Genomic DNA, 23,417 nt, shown 5'->3' on the forward strand with positions numbered 1-23,417 from the left:
CAAGAGCCTGAATCAGTACCTGGGCAGCCTTCTGTCATCTCACGCCTGGACTACTGCAACTCACTCCTGGCAGGTCTCCCTGCTACTGCCTACCAACCTCTGCAGCTCATCCAGAATGCAGCAGCTCGACTGGTCTTCAACCTTCCGAAGTTCTCCCACAATACTCCACTCCTCCGCTCTCTTCACTGGCTACCGGTGGCCGCCCGCATCCAGTTCAAAACACTGGTGCTCACCTACCATGCTGTGAATGGATCGGGTCCAGCTTACATCCAGGACATAGTGAAACCCTACATCCCAACCCGCACTCTCCGCTCTGCATCTGATAAACTACTCGTCCCTCCCTCACTGAGAGCAAAACACTCGACTAGATCTCGACTCTTCGCTGTCCTTGCTCCGAAATGGTGGAACGAGCTCTCTGAAGACACCAGGACCGCAGAGAGCCTTCACATCTTCCCCCGCAAACTAAAGACAAACCTCTTCAGACTCTACCTCGACTAAAGACTAACAAATTGTAGCACTTAAATTGTACTTATAACGTCACTCATCTATAGCAAATTGTGAATTGGCTTATTTGAGGAAATTGCACTTTCTTGTTTCTTGTTCTTCTGAGTTTGTACCCTATGGTTGAATGCACTTATTGTAAGTCGCTTTGGATAAAAGCGTCAGCTAAATGACATGTAATGTAATGTAATGTTACCCTTGGCGAAGTGATCTCAGGCGAGGGGCCAGACAGAATGGTTCAAAAGACCCTATGAAAAAATGGAAGAGGGAAGGAGTTAACTCCGGAGGCAGTTGCAGTGTACCGACAGGCTCGAAGGGAAGCAGCCTCTGCCGTGATGGAGGCAAAGCAGCGAGTATGGGAGGAGTTCGGGGTAACTATGGAGAAGGACTTTCGGTCGGCACCAGAGTGCTTCTGAAAGACCATCCGGCACCTCAGGAGGGGGAAACGGGGAACCATCCAAGCTGTGTACAGTAAGGATGGGACCCTGTTGACCGCGAGGTTATCGGGCGGTGGAAGGAAAACTTGGAGGAACTCCTGAATCCAACTACTACGCCCTCTTTGGTAGAGACGGAGCTGGAGGCGGAGGAGGGATCATCGTCAATTTGCCAGTGCCAAAAGAGTGGCACACTGGGGTGGTGGTGGTACCCCTCTTCAAAAAGGGGGACCACAGAGTGTGTGCCAATTACAGGGCTATCACACTACTCAGCCTCCCTGGTAAAGTCTACTCCAAGGGGCTGGAAAGGAGGGTTCGGCCGATAGTAGAACCAAGGATTAAAGAGGAACAATGCGGTTTTCGTCCTGGTTGTGGAACAACAGACCAGCTCTTTACACTTTCCAGGATCATGGAGAGGGCCTAGGAGTATGCTCATCCAGTCTACATGTGTTTTGTGGACTTGTAGAAGGCGTATGACCGGGTCCCCCGAGAGAAAATGTGGGAGGTGCTGCGGGAGTACGGGGTGGGGGGGGTCCTTACTTCGGGCCATCCAATCCCTGTACGCCCAAAGCGAGAGCTGTGTTCGGGTGCTCGGCAGTAAGTCAAAGGCGTTTCCGGTGGGGGTCGGCCTTCGCCAGGGCTGCGCCTTGTCACCAACAAGGTCTTCATGGACTGAATATTGAGGCGTAGTCGGGAAGAGGAGGGTCTACAGTTCGAGGGATTTGCGGATCTCATCGCTGTTTTTTGCAGATGATGTGGTCCTAATGACATCTTTTGTCTGTGACCTCCAACTATAACTGGAGCGTTTCGCAGTCGAGTGTGAAGCGGTCGGGATGAGGATTAGCACCTCTGAATCTGAGGCCATGGTTCTCGTCAGGAAACCGATGGGTTTCCTACTCCAGGTAGGGAATGTGTCCCTACCCCAAGTGAAGGAGTTCAAGTACCTCGGGGTCTTGTTCACGAGTGAGTAGAAGATGGAGTGTGAATTTGGTCGGAGAATCGGAGCAGCGGGGGCGGTGTTGCACTCGCTTTACCGCACCTTTGTGACGAAAAGAGAGCTGAGCCGGAAGGCAAAGTTCTCAATCTACCGGTCAATCTTCGTTCCAACCCTCTGCTATGGTCATGAAAGATGGGTCATGACCAAAAGAACTAGGTCACGGGTACAAGCGGCCAAATGGGTTTCCTCAGGAGAGTGTCTGGCGTCTCCCTTAGGGATAGGGTGAGAAGCTCAGCCATTCGCGAGGAGCTCGGAGTAGAGCCTCTGCTCCTTTGCGTCGAAAGGAGCCAGTTGAGGTGGTTTGGGTATCTGGTGAGGACGCCCCTTGGGCGCCTCCCTAGGGAGGTGTTCCAGGCACGGCCAGCTGGGGAAGACCCAGGACTAGGTGGAGAAATTATATCTCTGCACTGGCCTGGGAACGCCTTGGGATACCCCAGTCAGAGCTGGTAGATGGGGCCCGGAAAAGGGAAGTTTGGGGTCCCCTGGTGGAGTGGTTGAAGATGGATGGATGGATGGATGGATGAATAGTGTACACCAGAATACAGCCATGATTCTGGAGCTATGTAATTAATAAAGTAATGAAGAATATTGTAAAACCACTGTAATTTTGAAACTGTAATCAATAGAATAATACCTATGTACAGTTATGATTCTATTTAATGTAATGTAATCAACTGGAATGCATGCGCGTAATACTCAGACAACAACTGGTATTAACTGAGAGACATTGAAATCTGAGTTAGTCAGAAGACTTTCACACCTTCCACACCTGCTCTGTATGAATACCTGTAGGCAACCATTGTTCTCAAGTTCGCTGGTGGAGGCAACAGACAGGCACTGTGTGGTCAACGGGCCCCGTGGCCTGTTGGTTACAGAGACCAGCGGCTTCTCAGCTTTTTACCACAACACCATAACTTTTATTTCTTTTAATACTTTTGATTTAACTCTTCAACCAAGTTTCTTCATTATTTCAACACAACAACAACATAAACTTGTTTACACAGGACCTGAATAGTGGTCTCCATTGTAAAGGTCAATGTAATGAAAATAATGTATAATGTAAACCCAACCATCCTCCCTGACATGCTAGCTAAGAAGATTTTTGCAAAATGTGTGAGTCTGTGTAGCTAAATCAATAGAGCCTCATGGGCAATGCACTTCCACTCTAAAATAAAGATATTTTCATATATTCAATATAAGTTTCAAAAAGGGACAGAGAGGAAAGTAAAGAGTAAAAAAAGAGAGACAGACGCTGGCAGGCAGACATGATGGACATTTCTTAGACTATTGGATCCAGAAATGGATTGCTGCGTGATAAAGATGGCAATAATCCTTCTGAGGGGAAAACAAAGATGTAATCTCCTCCTAGGACAGAGCGGTGGAGTGGTGGAGAACGAGCACTTATAAAGACGTAATAGAATCATTGTCTTTGTCTTCTTTAAAAAAACATCCATTTTCGGCATCCGAGACTCCGTATCAGCACACTTCATCTGTTTTTGTGTGTGTGCGTGTATGGAAGTGCACCCCAAAGGCAACAATGTGGGCTGGCTGTAAGGCGGCTCTAAATGAACAGATGGAAGTAATCAACAGATGGTTGATATGGTGTTCATATGTGTGTGTGTGCCCTTAAGACATAAGGGCGGCTGGGTATTTGAGGGTGGTGTCAAAGAGAGAGAGAACAAAATCAATGGAATAGCATTGAACCCCAAATCTATATTTTTTAACTTTTCATTAATAAACAAAAAGACAGTAAGGGGGCGGAGCCAGTCACCATGGTATCTCTACATCTAATTGATTACAAACCCCGTTTTTGGATTGGCTGGAGCGATGCATTCACACAACTATAGAAGCCCATTTAAATTATGAGAGAAAACGTTGTCAAAACACAAACGACACCTCTCTGTAACCGTAGTGGAGCGTAGATGACAACCAGCTACAACCAAAATCTACCATCATTACCGGCTCCCCTCCGGCCGCTCATTGAGACCGATGCGTCCAGCTCGAAGACCAGTTTGGCAAGACAGACTTTTCCTTGTTTGATTTACTGGAGCTGAAGTCACGGCTGTTCCTGTGACGCTGGTCTCCGGTAAGGGACATCAGTCCATCAGCATCACTGTGCTTTTCTGATTAGCAGTAGACAATGTGGTAGTCATACGCTTGCAGAATAGTTGCCCACCGCTGAATGCGTGCTGCGACCAGTGCAGGCAGGCAGACGTAACTGCGCCGATGCCACAGGAAGCTAAAGTCAGTGGGAGGCTGCGGTCATGGTGACCTAACACCTGGTCACTAGTCAGCACTTTACGCTTGACAAAAGCAACTTGTTCAACCTCAGTCCTTCTCCACATCACTGGTCCTCGGAGCAGTCTGTACAATGTTGCTAATGTCTGACATATTATGGCAATAAATGTTTCCTGATTCCGGATTTAATTGCTATATAAATAGTGTTAAAGTATAACGACGGGACCCTTAAAACATCATAACTTCCGTAAGGTTGTGATGTTACAACTATACAGTAGAGGCAGTAGAGGTGCAGAAGAATTGTTAGTTTTTACATTAAAGCATCAAAACACTTTCCAGTAAAAATCCCAAAGTGCAAGTACATGAACACGAGCAGCAAATGTCTCCTTTATGACCTGTTTGTTAAATGCGAGATGATCGTGACGGGTCTGAGCTGTCGTCCTGATGAACGCAGCAGGGACCCTACTGTGCGCTGCTTAACATGACGACGAACATCATGACTCCAAATGTAACTAACTAAGCAAGGAAAGAGATGATTTTAGAACAAAACGTCATGCGTAACCCTCTACTGTAAAATACAGGTCACAAGAGCTGGGCTGTGTTGTTATCCAGCAGATGCAGCATTGAGCTTTGATCCCAGTAACGCTGCCTTCAGCTGAGCGTAGATCCTATTTTGTGTTATCAGAGAGAATCCTTTCTGTTTTATGAAATAAACATGTTGGGGGCGTGACAGTTTCATCCACTGCTTCGTATCGAAAGCTTAGACGGATGCGAGGACGCACATCTTGAGTCCACACTGACGAGCAGAAAACATGTCAATAGAGACGGAAACGGGGGAGACAGCAGGCGAGGAGGGAAGGAAGCCCGTTTGCCTCCCTGCACTCTTCTTTTTATCCGTTTTAACAGCTCGGCATTATTTGACAACATTCCCTCGCTGTAACAAAGAACTCCTCCGTCCTTACTGGTCGTACTGGTGATGAAGACTGGCCTCTTTTTCCCTTTCCGTATTCCAGTGGCATTCAAGTTCCACATCGTGAGATGATTAAAGTACAAATTTATTGAGAGGCTCTTCTTACCTTTCATGCCAAACTTGGAGCGTCGTCCGTATTTGTTGATGAGAAGGAAGAGAACCACCAGCATCACACAGGCAAACCCTGCCAGGCCGACTGCTATGGAGACCTTCAGGTGAGACGGAGGCAAACGGAACATTTCAAACAGCTTTAAAAGGAGCAAAGGAGGAGGAAATATTTCTCATGATCGGCTCATCACATTTCTTACACCAGCAAACCTTGTAAACATTGTCTAGTATCAGATTGTCTTTGATACTACATGATGTTCCTCTGGAATGGAATAGACCATGAAGCAGGGTGGGATTTAGGGCATGGCCATCTTGTGATTGACAGGCTGCTACCGCTGTTTTGTTTACAAATATAAACCGTGTACAGTGTTTTCCACTCATATTGTCTGTGACATTCTGGTCACCTAAAAATGATTGTTCAGCCTTCGCTTCAAAATCCTACTTAGGCATTTAGGTGGTCGTCATATTGTTGTTTTCCACAAAATTCTTACTCTAAAAACCCTTTGGGCATGAGCAGCTCGGCCTGCAGGGACTCGGCTTTGGTCCTGGGGTTGTCGGTTCAAGCCCAGTGCCGACCTGATGGGTTAAACCATCGTGCAGTTGACCTTGAGCAATGCAGCGGAGCGCAAACTGCTCAGGCTGCCTGACTTCGGCCCCCCATCTCTCTGTCATCTGAACAGAAATGCATGTCAACGGGTCCGACGTATGAATGTTGGGCCTACATCCGTGTTTAACAAGAGAATTAAACCCTGAGGGGGATTTAATTAAATACGTATTCTTCTTCACAACGGGATGGATGCTTCTACATTTAATTACCCGTAACAAGAACCATTAGGACCAATTCTACATTTTGTATCCCAATTACTGGTGAGCTACTTTCATATTAGAAGCCAGAATGAAGACTGAGGAGCAGGGGGTGTCACTCGTTTTAGGTTTGGGCCAGATACGTCCCACTTCGATCTCAAGGGGGCCAGACCATTAAAAATCATAGGGGGTGGGGCACGGCCGCACGGATTGCATTACATGTCATTTATCTGACGCTTTTATCCAAAGCGACGTACAATAAGAACATTCAACCATAAGGACACAAACTCAGAAGAACAAGAAACAAGAAAGTGTGATTTCCTAAAATAAGCCGATGTACAACTTGCTACAGATGAGTGGCGTTAGAAGTACAATTTAAGTGCTACAATTTGTTAGTCTTTTAATCCGGATGGTCCGGCCGATGGGGGATGAGGGGGGGGGGTGACACTTAGTAACGCCGTGGGTTTGACACCTGTGCTGCAGAGGTTTGCTAGCAGGACTTTCCATCAAAGTCACACCTCCCGCAGTCATACACGTGATGAACAAAGTCCCCTACACACAAACACTAGCCCACTTCACGCCTTCAAAGCCTCGTCTTCAAAAGTTATCTATTCACAGTCAATTCAAAAAAAGACATGTGATAATGTCTCGTTTAAGACATTTTCCAATTGGAGCTTTTGATGCTCTGAGGTCGATCAAAGAAGGACAAGCCAGAAATCCCATTTCAACATTTCAGTCACTCACCCCAAAATGATCCTCCTCAGGCTTGTGCGTCTCTGCAGTGGGGGTCACTGTGGAGTGAACACCAGAATATACACACTGGGTTTGGAAAATCACAACAGTTTGCAGAGCCGCTGCTCCTGCAGAGAATTCATCTCACACAGAAAATAAAGACGACTGTGATCAATAACAATCACAGGGCTGCAGAGAAAAAGAGGCGAGTGACACACGACCCGGAGATGAAAGTCACACAGTGCTGTGGTTAATGGCCAGTTAATAGACTGGACCCAATCCCAAATGTCTTCCTATTGGCAGTCAGATTTGAAATTGAATAAAGGAGATGATAAAAGCGATGACATATTTACAAACTGAGTAACTTAGGCGACATTCTCGAGAGGTTTGAATCTGCACAATGACGGATGAACAATGAAACGAGCCAGACTCCAAAAATGAAAAACGATCAGACGCAAAGCATCAGAATAATTGTAAACTTGTGAAACGTCATGTGAGATATTGCTTGTTTAGCGTTTTGACCACAGACCCCCATTCGTTTGGTACACAAATACAACAATGTATGACTTTATTAGTCGGCTAAGCTTTATTAAGCGGTGTGGCCTCTTCGGCTCAGCTATTAGATGCATTCCATTTAATGGGAGAACCTTCATTTAAAATAGAGCCTGCTATTTATTTACGCATTCAAGATTTATCAGTCTGTGGGATTTTTTGGATGAGGAGTTGTGCAACAGAATAATATCCTATCTATGTGTATAAAATGTCTAATTTACATATGTGGAGGATTTCATGTTGACTTCTTAGCCATCTGATACTGTGCTGGAGTTCTGAGAAGCCTGAAAGAGAATAAAAAACAGCACTTACCATAGTCATAATCTTCTGAGTTCATGCCTGTGGATGATAAAAGAGACCCGGTGAGACCTGCTGCACAGCCTGAGTGTGGAATCTGAGTGTTCCTGTGACGAGCATTTAACCTGGAGACAGAGCGTCGGCTGTGCGGTGTGAGAAGAGCAAAATACCCGAAATAACACCGTCAACGCGCCTCTATCCTGAGTTAAACTTAGTTCTCCACACCTCATTTACACGTAGACTAAATATAAGCTCAATGGCAGCACATCACGCAACGCACACGGCAGCCGACACCGAGCGAGGAACCTTCCGGCACCACTTCTCAGCCTTCGGGCAAAGCCAGTCAGCAGAGAGGGACATGAGGCCATGGTGACCTGGACATCTGACCAACCAAATCGAATCAGGGTGGAGGTTAATGGATCTGCTGGAAGGAAACACGCGGTGCTCACAGGGGCCCGAGAAGATGAGTTACTAAGTTCATATTGCTTCATCCCGTCTTTGTCTGTGTTAATGTGAATGTTTAGATGCTTCGTGTTTCCCCTCCTGCTCCGTTTGCTCGTCCTCTGCATGCGCATTAAAACCAGCCGCTGTGTCCCTTATCGTGTCTTTGTGTGGATGTGACGACGCTTCTGCTTGACTGATCACCACTGACGGTATCAGCGGCGCGGGCCTTCTACCCGCCCGGCAACTGGGGCGTCACCCAGCGAGCACGGCCTCACATGATGCGCGACGGACTCGACGCGGCCGCAGGGATCCGACTCACCGTCGAAGGGCTTGTCGATGAAGTGCCCGTACACGCTACTGGTGGCCACTCCCAGGTAGTTGCTGGCCGTCAGGGTGTAGTTGCCGTTGTTGTGGTGCGTCGGGTTCTGGAAGATCAGGCAGCCCTCTATGTAGTCCTGATAAATGTCCATGTCTGGACGCACATACTTGGTGTGGGATATTTCCTAAAACGCAGAGACACCAATTTGTGAAACATCATCTTAGTCAGTAGGTGTAAACTTTTTACTCTTAGTACTTTGAAAGCCACTAGAAACGCCGAATACTGAGATGTCACTAGTTGTAGATTCAAGCATTGCAGAATACGTGAAAACCCGGCCGGTCGGCGCCGCTCTCACTAAGTCAAGATGCTTGGAAAGAGCAGCCTTGAAATATAGGATTTTATGTTTTAATGAAATACATTTAAAAACAGATTGATTGGATGTGCAGATGACACCGACGCACCATGTCTCTGTGGAACCACTGCAGCGTGGGGTGGGGCGACCCTCGGACGGTGAACTCTATGCAGGTGTCATGGCGGCGTTCGGGCTCCTTCAGCTTCACGATGGAGGGAGGAACTGAAGAAGAGACCAGAGGACGAGCAACGCAGTTTGTAATGGAAACACAGGACGACATGAAAGCCTTTCACTGCGTCTGCACTTATTCTGTTGGCCATTACACTGGATGTGATGTGGCAGCACATGAGAGGAAAGGGGAGGAAATGGGAGAGACCTTGATTATCATCGTAACACGGCCGTCTCATCACAATCTGCTTCAATCCATTTGGAGCGTTCCCACTGTAGAGACGCTCGCTGCTGACAGACGGAACGCTTTGTGGATGCAAACATCAACAGTGTCAGCTTCGTTCTCCGGACCACCGTGACGGATCCACACCAGAGAAACACCAGCGCTGTTATTGGGCGTCCCACCACAAATGGAATGGATCCTCCCCAGAGAATGCACGCACACACTTACTCATACGATACATCAGCAGAGATGCCAGGGTGAGTTTAATAAGCACATGTCGGATATCAGACTGTAGTCTGACGTACAGTATGGGCATCAGGGAGTAAAAGCCCCCTTGGTGGTGAATAATCATTCAGTCACAGTAATTAGTAAAGGTGCTGACTACACAAGATCTTGCTATTGTCTTTGGTGGAAGAAGGAAATCCAGGGAATGATTTATGCACTAGAGGAGAAACGGAAACAAACGCAGGAACACAAGAGGGAGTGAAATACAAAGAGTGTGGCAAAGCCTTCTTAAATCTCTACGTGTCTACACTACGTTTGGTTCCTCAGGCTGTGGAGGGTTGTGTGACGACTATTTTCATTAAATATTAACCAGCTGATTATTTAGTGTCGACATCAGGAACCTGTGCTCCAAATCCAGCTGGTGTTGAATCAGTATTTAGAAAGATGCTTCTGACGCTCAGTTCCCTGTAGTTGCCTCACATGGGTTAAACTAGCAACTTGAGTCCTGAGTCTTTTATCTCCAATGGGGAATATTTATGGCTTTTATGTTGGCAAATCATATCATACCAAAAAACCTCACGTGCTTTTACCCATCCAATGCAAGTGTTAGGAAACAGGAAGTGAACCATTTTAAACCATTGACGCAGCTCGTTTGTTATAGACCATTTTGGGTAATATACAGTACAACAAACATTAAAGGGACCAATGGAACCAATGTTAATGTGACAAGACCAAGAATACTGAACCTGTGCCAACATTTGGGCTTTTAAGCTGAAAGAAAGGAATCAAGTTAAAGGTGGAATCCTGCTTCTTCCTCTTCTTGGCGTTTCATGTTTACCTGCCTGCCAGCATACGTATTGTATTTCTGCCTCATGGCCGACCTCTCATCCCTACTAACCGCGTTCCTGCTCGTTTATTACAAGTACATTCATCAATAAACAACCCAGATGCACAGAGAGATGCATGGCTGCATGTGATGAATAAGTCTGACTCATCTGTCCTGCCAATGTAGCAACCGGAGCTTCATATAGTTACCAGTGCTCTGTGATGGGAAAGTTAACAAGCAAATGCGCTGAGCTCATGAAGGCAGTAGGCTCTCATTGCTTACAGAACAAGCGTACAGTCCAGAGCAACTCAGAACTGTTTCCTCAGAGGCCGAGAGGTTTTAAAAGTCACTATGTGTGGGTGGAGCTCGACCTGAGAATAGATTTGTGCATCCAAAAGTTTGTTTTAGATTCTCATTCACAGACTTGTCGGATCCCTGGCAGTATTGGGCAGTAATCGTAAGACCTTTTTTGATAACCCGATAATTCCATGGCTGCTTTTAGGTATCGTATTCTAGTGTCATTAATCTGCAGTTTCTCTCCTTAGGAAGCTCGTCAGTTTGAATTGTGAATGTTACGCACAATTGTTTCAAACAGAATTCATTCAAAATGGGATGCATGAATGTTTTGATGATATGGATGACAAAGCTGTTGCCATAGTAACCGATAGGCCTGGAGCTGGAAGCCAGTGCATCATTCAATCAGCATCATGACAGGACACTGAATATAGCAATGAAGAATTGATTAACTGCAGAATAGGCAGAACGATCGTCCTCAAAGGGCCAGTGTGTAGGATTTGGCGCCATCTGATGTTCAGGCGGCAGATTGCGACCAAGTAAAACCGAGCTTTATGAGAACTACGGTTACCAACATATATGTACCGTGTTCGTAGGTATCAACAGATCATTTTTAATGCTGAACATTGGCCCTTGAACTTTCAACGTCAGGCGCTTCACGTTTGAGTATGAGAACAACAGTTCAACACATCTGTGTAATTTGTTCATTAATGCCTTTTTTCCAGCTTATGTCTTCATTGGGACACTCAGACCGGATTCTGACTACGTCATTCTGCTTCTAGAAACTAGGAATGAATGTGGATTAATCCACCACTGAAAATAGTTCCCAACAAATTAACAATATGTCACTGTTTGATAAAATTCTGAGCATTTTTCTTTTTTATACAAAATTAATTGAATCGGTAGTGGGATCGACTAACAGATTAGAGCAGTCAGAGGTTATTGAAAGAACACATTTTAAAATATCTATTTTCTCTAAGGGATTTTTTCTTTTAAGTTGGCAGACATTGCTCACGTTTAGCCAAATGGAACAGCAATTACAAGCTACCGAAGTTAAGCTGATGAGTGGTGACCCATAAATAATAAATACAATGTCTTAGAATGTTAGAATGTGCCATGTGATATAAAAACACTATAATGAGAGACGCAATTCAAAAGGTTAAATGAATAATCAGGTTTTCATTGGCCATAATGAGCCTTAACTGTGCTGGGTGGCACATGCGCTCTCCTTTATGATGTACTGTAGGCGCATGGTTTGTTGTGGCCTTTCATTTGGATAATTAATGACACCCGCTCACACAAACAAGCTCCTTTTGTAGGTCACGTGAACGTAAACACGCTGATGCCTGACACGACGCACATACGTGTGTGCTCGTATGTATGTGTGTGTGTGTGTGTGTGTGCACTCACAGTGAACAGTTAGCTGGACGGAAGCGTTGGTCATGCCCACTACGTTGGTGGCGGTGCAGGTCAGCAGGAAGTTGTTGTCTTCTCGGCTCACATTGACCAGCGTGATGTTGATGGAGTGGATGGTGTTGTTGTCGTAGACTCTTGCCTGGATGAGAGAACAGAACGGCCTGAAAACCTGCCGGGACGTCGTAGCTCACTGTCTCGCCCGCATGTATTGACCATATGGGAAGAAAATGTAATCATTACATTACACGCTGTTTAGCTGACGCTTTTATCCAAAGCGACTTACATTATATTTTTAACCCATGGCTTTTTTTAAACTTTATTTTTTGCCTGGGAAGCAATTAGGGGTTAGGTGTCTTGCTCAGGGACACTTTGACATGGGACATGGAGCAGCCAGGGCTCAAACCACCAACCTTGCAGTTCCCAGCACACCCTCTCTACTCCGTGCGCCACCGTCGACCCCGAATCATCACGTCAGTCTGACTACAGCCACGTTCCCTTGTGCTCATGGCATAGAAATTGCCTACATTGGCTACATGTGTCAAAATGGCAAATGTGGTACAAACCAACTGTGTATAAACGTTAACGATTGATTTCATGGGCTGTAGACGAAAGAGGTCTTAACTTTCAGGATATGGTCTCTGTCAGGAATGATGGATGTCTTAGTTTTCTCAGAAATGTTTTATATTTTTATCGGTCTCTCAAAAGATTTGAAAAAAGCGTAATTACATGGACTTATCCCGTAGCAGTCGTTTCAGAACAATGGACAGCGCTGTTTGTGGTGTACATGCTTGATCATACAGGGAGCTGTCCATGGTGCTGAAAGCAGAGCAACGCTGTCAACTGCTTTTAGAGTGGAAAATTTACCATTGATCAAATAAATCAAGCAATAAATGCAACACAACAAACTTGCTGGGTGTGTGCCAGTAAATGTGTGTGTGTGTGTGTGTGTCCTGCCTACTTCTTGCGCATTGATGGAGTGCAGGCCGTTCACGGGCCAGTCCACCTCGGGCAAAGGGGATCCAGAACCGTTGCAGATTGCCGTCACTTGGTCTCCCTCGACAACAGTGAGGTTGCTGTGGCTGACGCTGATCTCTGGCAGGTCTGTAACACAAGGAGGGGAAATAGAATTCTTCCCAGATTTAAGGCTCCAGTGGGAACCGATGGGCTCGGCACCGAGAGACACAGCCAGACTAGGTTTGGCAAATTATTGGTTTTGCTTTCATTTTGAGTGTGAAAATATAGAATATCCATAACCATTATTCAATCATCCGCAGTCCGAACTCCCAGGTGTGCGTCTGTGCGCTCTCAACTCACCACAACTGCTGATGTTCATATCCTGCAGCAGTATCTTGGTGTCGTCGTCGGCACAGTGCAACTGTTGGCTGCTCAGTCCCGCCTCTCCTCTCTGTTGCCATAGCTGCAGCCAACGGATCCCACAGCCGCAGTTGAACACCACCTCCTCCAAGTGACTGCAAGAGGAGAAACAGAAGAAAGAGCATTAGCCGTATTAGCGATGCTATGAATCTTACGTCACGTCTCAACTCCTGAAGAAAGTCCTGGCTGAACTACAGTCTACCTGATACCTCCAGGGGGCCAATCTACCCCCCCCCTCCCCCACAATGAGACAATTGAGTGTGAAAGTGTGGTATCTCCCAGTGCGCCTGAACTGTTCAGGCACAAAGTACACGCTGCTGCTTCAGGCCGGCCGAGGGACTGACAGAAAGGGGATGTGCGCGCAAAGATAAAGTACATCCCAGCACTTCATCCCCCACACAGAACAGGCCTGAAATGAATGGAAGCTCACAGATTGGTGGTTATGTAACCACCCCAGAGTGTGTGCGTGGGGGGGGGGGGGGTCTTTGAAGAAGTGTACTTTGAGTCAACCGAGCGACTATTCTAAAATACAACTTTCTCGTCCGTCATCAGCACGCATTTCAGATGGACAAATAGATAGTATGGTAAGTATACTTGTTCACCCCCAGGGGGAAATTTGTGTGTAGCAGCAGCAAGTTTGGTTTGGTGTGGTTCAAAGTAAGCTGTGGCTGTACATGAAGTGTCTCTAGTAAATAATAAAGACTCCACACAGCGCTTGTCAGAAACACACACCACATGATGATGTTTCCTGCTGAAAAACCACCTCAGCGTCTCCCGTCTTAATCGTTCACCTCACTGAGTCAGCGCAACTTGAAAAGACTTTTTGTTTTATGTTTCCCTTTAGTGCCTAATTCTAGAGGTAATAATGAGAGGGCTTGACAGATACGGGCCATGCGTCATCCAATACTCATATGGAAACAAAAGACCCGGATCGATTTCACCCTGGAACCTGTGACCCTCACGTAGCATTAGCAGCTAGGTGGTGGGCCTCGAGTCCTTGCACCCAGCTATGAATTTAGGTTTCCCTCGGCTTACGCAGTGTAAATATTCAGGGAGAAATAAGAACAGACCACAGAGCCACCGTGTTGTTGCTCTGCACACCTCATGAGTGTGGGCCAATCGCACAAAACGTCGTTGTCTTCAATAGCGATGTGACAGCCAACAAAAATCAACTTTCTTGCGGAAGTAAGACACCCATTTGCGACGTAATATCAGCATTCTGATGGAAATTCTGGGGTGATTTTATAAACTATATCATCACGCCACTTTTTAGAACATATAGAACAGTATCAAAACCGCCTCCTAGATTTTATACTTACTAAGTCGTTTCGAAACCAGTACTTGTATACTTGTACTCAAGTAAAAAGCTTGAGTTGATACTTCTACAGAAGTCTTTTTAAACCCGACTGTCTCCACTTCTACTTGAGTAATGAATGAGAATACAAAAATTTTAAAGTCTGCTCCAATGTGCCCCAGTTTGGGAACCATTGCATTACTCATTATCTAAACTATTCATGTGTTAGCTTAGCGATGAAAGCAGCATACTGTGCAGTTTCTACCGTTGTATATAACTGAAAGCCTCTGGAAGCCCAAATCTACAATTTATCCGCATTCCAGTAATTCCAGGTATAGATTTTATACTGTAAAAGCAGTTATTTTATCTTCATATTGTCGACGAGAACAGCGGCGTCCAGGATGAAGGTCCACTGACAGTCGTCCTCCATTTTTACTTAATGCTGCGCCTTTGACCGCGGCGAGCCGAAAGACACTTTCCACATGAGAACAAGCCAGCAGAGTCTTTCTCTCCCAAGAATATTTGAGAATGTAACTCATTTGAATCCGGGTTTAATGTTGCGTTTCAGGTTGGAAGGATTACTTCATGGGAGATTTGTGACACCTTGTATCTAAGATTCATGGACTCGTGGCGGACGGCGAGTAGAAAATCATGTGATTTCTGATCAGTGAAACAAATGAAGGTGTATGTAATGTAATTCATCATACACTCGTCAAACATGAAAGCAAAGAATGTTTTTCACAGCAGGGATCCAAACTGGTACGTGGCAGCAAAACCAAACACCTTAATCTCCGTGTTCAATATTATAACGAGCAAGTGAAAATTCATTGATTTGTAGTATTTTATTTTCATTGAAATGTTTTATCTTTGCTAAATAAATGTGTCAGCATCCTGTCAGCTAAATACTTTGATGTTGTGACGTTAGTTGAGTTTTGTCAGACTTCAGTGAGTACTACACAACTACACAAACACACGCACACAGAGCAGAGGCGAGACGTGAGGGACGTCTACCTGCTGTCGGTGGGTCTGCCGGGGGGAAGGACCGAGAGTAATGAACATTCGTTGATCTGAGCCCCGTGCTGATTGTGTACACACACACAAAGTCCTCTGCTTAGACCCAATCTTCAGATCAATAGGTGCATTATTACAGCCTCAGCCACCGCTCTGATGAATTGAACAAACTGGATTTGTCTCCAGAGGGGAAAAAAGCCTCCGGACTGGAATGCAGGCTGATTCAGAAAGAGTACAAAGAAACAAACTGTGACGGAGCCAAAGAACAAATACGAGAACATCCTGAAAAACTTTCCCAATGAGCCGGGAAGCTAAAAAGCTGGAAATGTTTCCAGTTTCGCAGCGCGGATGTGCATTAGCACAGATACGCTGTGTTGGAAGAATAAAGATATTCATGGTTAATGTTAACGCTGAATGTGTAGAGGAACCGCTGTCAGTCGCCTCTACCAGTGAAGCAGTGTGTATGTCAGGGACTTTTATTGTGATAGGACAGAGCAAAGCGCCGTTATAGTCAATGTGCTAGAGAATAAAGAGTTTGCTTTAAGACTATAAGCAACGCTAAAAGGGAACCAATCTAAAAGACAAGGGAGGATTTTTCTCCACAATCCACATTTACTTCATCATGATATAATAAAGTAAAAATAAATGTGCCACTTTGCATCATCTAAAACCGACAGGAAAAAAGTCTTACGGCAAAATTGATAAAAAAGTTCGTCATGGCATGTCATGGCAACGCCATCGAGCCGTGAGCCGATCCGCCGTGTCTGACACGCGTCACTCGTGACACTTTTAATCAAACGCAACAGCTCTCTAAATTTCACGTGGATCAAATGGCCTCGCAGGTTTCACACGTGTGGACATTTGACTTAATTTGCTCAGTTTCTTTATGAAGTTAAACCCGGAGTAGTAGAGCACACGTGTGCACACACCTCGCAGCACGCACGAGGTCCAGATTAAAGTCTTTGATTGGGAAACATTTCCAGCTTCGCCGTCATGGCCGACAGCAGCATCCAGGCACTCGCGCCTCACACCTTTACTTGGGCTCTTCTCGAGGTGTTGCCGCTGATGAAAAGTGGAATCTCTGACGGAACAAAGTACGGCGAGTAATTCTTCTCAGGGTCTCAGTGTTCCTGTCTGCTGGCTTGTGTTCATCAGAGTGATAAGAAGCGGTATTCTAAGAGAAAGGGAAGGGAGGAAGGCTTGAGGGCTGCTGCTCAAAGACATCAGAGAGCCCTGCTTGCTTGTTACTCGTCCTCAGCATCGCTTCTTGTTTCCCACCAAGTGGGTCCACTTGTGAAAATGACGAGGCCGAAAACAAACGGGCAAGTACGCTAAGAGCTCACCTACGTGTTTTATTCTACTTCTTTTCTCTCATAACGGCCCTTAAAAACTCAAATGAAAGTAAATATTTAAAAGAAGAATAAATATGAATACATTAGAAGGCCCTGCACTCAGCTGCAGTAGGAAAATCCACGGACTGTGTCGGAGAAAAGGACGAAGTCACCTTGAAGTCCCCGTTGGTTTGTGGAATGACATCATCAAGCCTTGACTTTAGTTGTTGGTCATCGGCAACTTAATGTCTGGTACCGTCGTGGTTTTGGACCAAGAAGGGACACGAGAGGGTCGAGCTGAGTGGAACAGAACGCTAACCAAGATATTTAGGTGCTCATGTAAAAATGAACTTTTAGTGCAATGAGACTGAGAAAGGAGCCCGGCGCTGAAGCAGCCTGCTTTACGCGGCATTTGGCTCTAAATTGGACTTTGATTTCGTAAATTAAGATCAGGATGTATTGAAGAAGGTTTTAAAGTAGAGATTCAGACATTAGACTGAAACGGTTGGCCTTCATTAGTGTGTCTGAGGCGCTGCGTGGCACCACTGGATCCATTATAGAGGCGTTATCTCTAGGAGGGAGATAAGCTGATCTGATATCCTTACTTTGATAACAAAATCAGTTCCGCACCCCTCTACAAATTATGAACAGTTAATCTATTGATCTCATCTGAGCGAGGCTTCATTATCCGTGAGTGGGTCAGTCGGTGTCACAATGCTGGGGTCAGGAAATAGGAAACAGCGTAGCGATGAGACCGCATGAACATCATAACCATAAATGATCCAACGTTTGATCAAACAAGCTCCATCACCTTCAGCAGCACCAACGCTAACACAAAATATATTACATGACATATTGTCATGCATTGTACAAAGATGAACAGGTATTACTATAATTATAATACACAAAAATATGTTAGTGACTGACCAGCAATTCGTTTTAGATATTCATAAAAATGTTGTGTTGAGATTGTTGCTATGAATCATTATGAAGGCGAGATTGACACTGTGATGCACGGTCCCATCAGCAGATGTTCATAATGAATTGTTGACATGTGAAAAGTAATAATCTACAGCACCAGTTACAATAGCAAAGGTATTCCTCATTGTAAAGATGTTATAGTACTATTAAACAGTGGATTAATAATAATAAGATTATGCTTTTTAATTTCTCATGTAAAGTGAGATTGAGTGATTTGAAGCGATGCAGAAAATGAGTCGCTGTACGGAGCAGAGAAAACCGTCGCTGGGTAATTAAACACACGGAGATCCCCACAAAACGTATTAACAAGTAACGCGCTGCATCCGCGATTCATCCGCCACCACACTTGTCTTTATGTGGCCCCATGTGGTCTGAGCATGACTGGATTAAACTTCTTTCATTAGCACATTGTTTGAGGCCTAAAGTCATGTCGACACCCCCCCCCCACTACCTCAGGCTGATCCCACTTTATCTGATGACTTAATTAACTGCTTCATCTACCTGAGTGTGACGTGAATGAGTTGTGCCCCTTTCAGCCGAGATAACCGCCTTCTTCTGAGAGGAACCGCCCACTTCCACAGGACACTGGTGCCACATGGGAGAGGGGGAGGGGTCACCTATGGGGCCATGGATTCCGGTTTTCTGCCATGTTTGGGATACTGTTGAATGTAGATGTGATGAATGCAGATGTGATGAATGCCGATGTGATGAATGCAGATGTGATGAATGCCGATGTGATGAATGCAGATGTGATGAATGCCGATGTGATGAATGCAGATGTGATTAATACAGATGTGATGAATGCAGATGTGATGAATGTAGATGTGATGAATGCAGATGTGATGAATGTTGATGTGATGAATGCAGATGTGATGAATGCAGATGTGATGAATGTAGATGTGATGAATGTTGATGTGATGAATGCAGATGTGATGAATGCAGATGTAATGAATGTAGATGTGATGAATGTAGATGTGATGAATGCAGATGTGATGAATGTGATGAATGCAGATGTGATGAATGTTGATGTGATGAATGTAGATGTGATGAATGCAGATGTGATGAATGCAGATGGGGTGAATGTAGATGTGATGAATGTAGATGTGATGAATGCAGATGTGATGAATGTAGATGTGATGAATGCAGATGTGATGAATGCAGATGGGGTGAATGTAGATGTGATGAATGTAGATGTGATGAATGCAGATGTGATGAATGCCAGCATGTTGTATCGAACAAGGCCTTAACACACCTCAGGCGCTTTCATTTTTACTTCAACATATATCTTTTGTTAACTTTGTCCCTCTCACTATTTATCATAGAGGGTCATGGTGACAAGCGCAATAATCCTTTTTATGAAAACTTGAATCAACCTTTGCTTTAAGTGCAATCACTTGATGATGAAATGAAAAGGGAAGTTGGATCAAAACAACAATATATTTAGCCTGTACTTTGATTATGACATTTGTATGACGTAGATCCTGGTTTTAGGTTTTTTATTCCCGAGATGCCGTTTTTTTGCTGTTAATGAAAGCCGGCTGCCGGTGAAGTGGTAGAATTCAGCGGCACCTGCTATCTGACGGAGAAGGTGGGGGGATTCAAATGTATCAACTGGGCTTGTTGTAGAGCATTTTAGTGCTCGTAATAACAACGCGTTGTGTTGTTTCTGTCTTTTTGACGTTTGCTCACACTCTTTCCTTCTTTATCCTGTTCGAGGTTTCTTCTCCATTCGACAGCTTGCACGTCTTGGGAGCAACAAGTTCTTTCTCACTCATCATGTTTTGCAGATCTGCAAAGTAAAATGTTGGAGTCCGAGATGCTTCACGACTCATTTATGGTTCATAAGAATCTCTTTATGGATCCATTCATAACTATTTTTCATTTTGTTTTAATAGTGAAATAAAGTACCTTAAAGTCCACTTCTTTATTAGTTAATAAATGCTGTGCTGCCTTGTATTAGGGATATAAAATATTTTGTGTCTCATGCCCCTTTATCCACCAATTAAAATGGTGTTTCCTTTACTCAGTAAAGGAACTATTTTTTTTTTTTTTTGATTCATGCCTAACCCACCTACAAAAAGCTTAGGGTCAGTTTTAGTATCACAAACAGGTTTATAAGGTCTCGTGGCTTATTTCCTCCAGTTGGCCCGTAATGGCCCAACATTTATTCTGAGATGTGACGCACATTTGCGGGAGATTCTTTCGTGTGCCCAGCCACATGTGCACCACTAAGTCAAGGGACACAAGCTGTATGTAACTGCAGACAATCCCAGACATGTCCATGGAACAAACATTAACATGACACGAGGACACGTGTCTTCTCTCGGTCCCCGCCATCAATCTCGGACACCTGCGCTCCCAGAACCTGATTCCAACCCGAACCCAACACCCAACACCTAAACTCCCAGGCAGCACCGAAGATCCAGCCAAAAATGATGACCTGGCAAAAGGATCTTCATTTTGCAAATACGTCCTCAGTCCCCAGATGTAACGCATGTGTAAACGCATGCTTGTGCTGTGTGTGTGTGTGTGTGTGTGTGTGTGTGCGTACACTGAGTACTCTTTGTTAGTGTTTATGTGCTCCATAAAGGACAGCGCATTCTTCTCTGAGGAGCTGCCCTGCTTTCAAAAGACTAAAATAAATCCTCTAACTCAGTCTCATTATGTTTGACTCAGCCACGAAAGTCAGTGTATAAATGATACGTCATCAGAATATCATTTGTTTAGTAAAGGTTTAATTACAATTAAGTATAATCAACGTTTGGCCATTAACCTGATGGTCGGACTGTTTACTGTCGTACGGTATTATGATTTATTTTTGAATGATCATATTAATCATATTAACCATTTCTGTTCAGCATAAAGTGTCCTTAAATCATCCAGGCTGTACATGCAGAAATGTTAAACTCCTCCTGTTGTCCTCGTGCACTTTGCTCCCAGCCAACAATGTCCCACATTTAGCGGGACATTGTCTCTATGAGACAATAATCTCATAGATTACGACGTTCATTTTGACAGCCTTGTGCTTACTTGTTGACTCGCATTCGTTTCATTTAATACGAATGAAACAAGTGGTGAGATGATGAGGCGTTTATATTCCATTCATTTAAAAAGAGTCAAAGCTGTTCAGCGCTGTTCTCTTTATCCAGCTTCAGCGTTTCATAAATAACTGCTCTCCTGGCAGACAGAAGGTGGCTCAGGAACTTCTCTCTACTGAGAAGACCAACTTCCACCTTCAGGCTGGAAGTCTCATTCACTTATGTGCTTCAACCGTTTGTGGAGGAAGGTTTTATTTAACCGGACATTTAAAAAGGTTTGACAGAAGCTGATTTAAAACGTGGACTGAGAAAGTGAGGCAGAGGAGGAGAGGGAGGCAGGTCATGTGACCGCTCCATTAAATCTACTAAAACAGGAAATCCTTTCATCCTCATATATGAAAACATTATTCGTACCTTCAGTGATCGCAGTGTGTTTGACCCAGTACTTTTTGCCGTTGTGCCGATGGGACGAGGTGTGACTAGAAGCAGTGCTCACCGCGCCGCCTTACTGATGGCAAAGGGTTTGGGTCCGGAGGCGGGAGCTCGGAAAGCACCTCTTTCAAACGCAAATAGAATATAGCGAAATTCCGACTTAAGTGTAACACCCTTAATAAACGTAATCATTCCACACAAGATTATAAAAGCGGTTGGATGCTGGCACTTCGTCCAAGCTTTTATCAGATTCCCAGCATCCCACATTGAGAGTCCGTGGAAATGTCGTGCATTTGCTGTGTGACGTGATCTGATCTGCCTGGTAGATCGCGGCGTCCTTCTCCAGATCACGAGGGATAAAAGGTACGGTGAAGACAGAAGCAGAAGTTTAGAAGAGCAGCAGGAGCGTTGCCAAATACTTGAAACAAGGACATGATAATCACAGGAGGAATGAGGTAAAAGAGCGTTTGGCTGGAAGCTTTGAAATGGAAATGAAGTGTGGCGCGTTGCCGAACAGAAGATGTCTACAGCCACTAGACAGTAAGGAGACCTTCTTCTATAATTAAATCCTTCACGTGAGAGAAAACTAATGGCTGTAAATCTAATTGTTATTCAGCAGAGTTGGTTATTGAATAAATTATTGCCGATTTTAATAGAAATCAGTTGATACGTGTTAAAACACTCCCTGGTGTGATTTAAAAGTAACATCTGCAAACACTTCTCACTTACAAGTTCTCCATTTATCTTTATTTAGTCTTCTCTTAAAATGGGAGGCAACTTCCACAAATTGAAGTTGTAGGTCTTGAGTGTTTGGTAAAGATGACAAATACATCTGTATTTTGTATACACTGACTTGTCGTAGTGTTATCCGTTCTGTTAAATGACCAGCAGGGGGTGAATCTTCGTCTATAAGATAACTAAACTATCATCAAAGGAAGCCCTGTGATGGCAAATTCACAGTGTAAGTCACTTTATCGTATGACGTATCTTCCTAACTGTAATGTACTGTAAGACTTCTCCGTGTTTAGACACGTTTAATTATCCTGATTAAGACGTTTGAGTGGTTACAGTGACCCCGTTTCAAACAGGAGGATTAAAAGGTTGGACGTGGTCATTACACCTGTGTAGATTACATCGTCTCTTCTTTGACAACTGGAAGGAGATAAATGGGGGTGCAGAGGATCGACCATTGTATTGTAAACCAGACGCTACGGCCGACAGGGGGGTGACCTCTCTCTCTATCGTGACCTCTCCTCTCTCACCTATCCCACCCGACCCACTGGTAGGGGTGATGGCACAGGTGTACTCATTTCACCCAAATGGAGCTTTTCTCTTTACCCTCTTCCACCGTCCACCTTACTGTCTTTCGACTGCAGGAACCTCGGCGTGACGTCGACAGCCGACTCTCCCTGACTCCAACATCACTGACAACACCATCCTGTAGATACTCGCTCTACAACATCAGGAGAACACGTGCTCTTCTCACTCAGGAGGTACTGATTCAGGCTCTTGTCTTCTCCCTCCTGGACTACTGTAACTCTCTCCTGCAGGTCTCCTGCTACCACCATTCCACCTCTGCAGCTCATCCAGAATGCAGCAGCTCCACTGGTCTTTAACCTTCCTAAGTTCTCCCTCACTCCTCCACTCCTCCGCTCTCTTCACTGGTACCGGTGGCTCATCCAGTTCTAAACATGGTGCTCACGTACCAGGCTGTGAATGGATGGGGTCCAGCTTACATCCGGGACCTGGTCCAACCCGACACCCCGACCCGCACTCTCCGCTCTGCATGTGATAAACTGCTTGTTCCTCCTCACTGAGAGCAAAACACTCGACTAGATCTCCACTCTTTGCTGTCCTGCTCCTAAATGGTGGGAGGAGGTCTCTGAAGACATCAGGACCACAGAGAGCCTTCACATCTTCAGACTGAAGACACACCTCTTCAGAGTCTACCTCCACTAACACACTAACTAACTGGAGCACTTACATTGGACTTATAATGGTTCTTATCTACAGCAAGTTGTAGAGCGGCTTGTTTGATTAATGCTTTTCTGACTTT

General features: G+C 44.9%; 1 protein-coding gene across 1 annotated transcript in view; it reads right to left on the reverse strand.

Annotated features, from left to right (window-relative positions):
• Positions 1–23,417, reverse strand: part of LOC120809241 (NT-3 growth factor receptor) — a 106,424-nt gene that overhangs the window by 42,111 nt on the left and 40,896 nt on the right. The window contains exons 5-12 of the mRNA XM_040162910.2: positions 13,215–13,369; positions 12,859–13,001; positions 11,895–12,039; positions 8,858–8,970; positions 8,397–8,580; positions 7,649–7,675; positions 6,797–6,843; positions 5,247–5,349 (exon numbers count right to left, since the gene is read on the reverse strand). Of these exons, the coding sequence (XP_040018844.1) occupies positions 5,247–5,349; positions 6,797–6,843; positions 7,649–7,675; positions 8,397–8,580; positions 8,858–8,970; positions 11,895–12,039; positions 12,859–13,001; positions 13,215–13,369 (917 nt within the window). The remainder of the gene's footprint in view (positions 1–5,246; positions 5,350–6,796; positions 6,844–7,648; positions 7,676–8,396; positions 8,581–8,857; positions 8,971–11,894; positions 12,040–12,858; positions 13,002–13,214; positions 13,370–23,417) is intronic.

This window comes from Gasterosteus aculeatus, chromosome X (genome assembly GCF_964276395.1).
Source record: "Gasterosteus aculeatus chromosome X, fGasAcu3.hap1.1, whole genome shotgun sequence".
NCBI lineage: Eukaryota > Metazoa > Chordata > Actinopteri > Perciformes > Gasterosteidae > Gasterosteus > Gasterosteus aculeatus.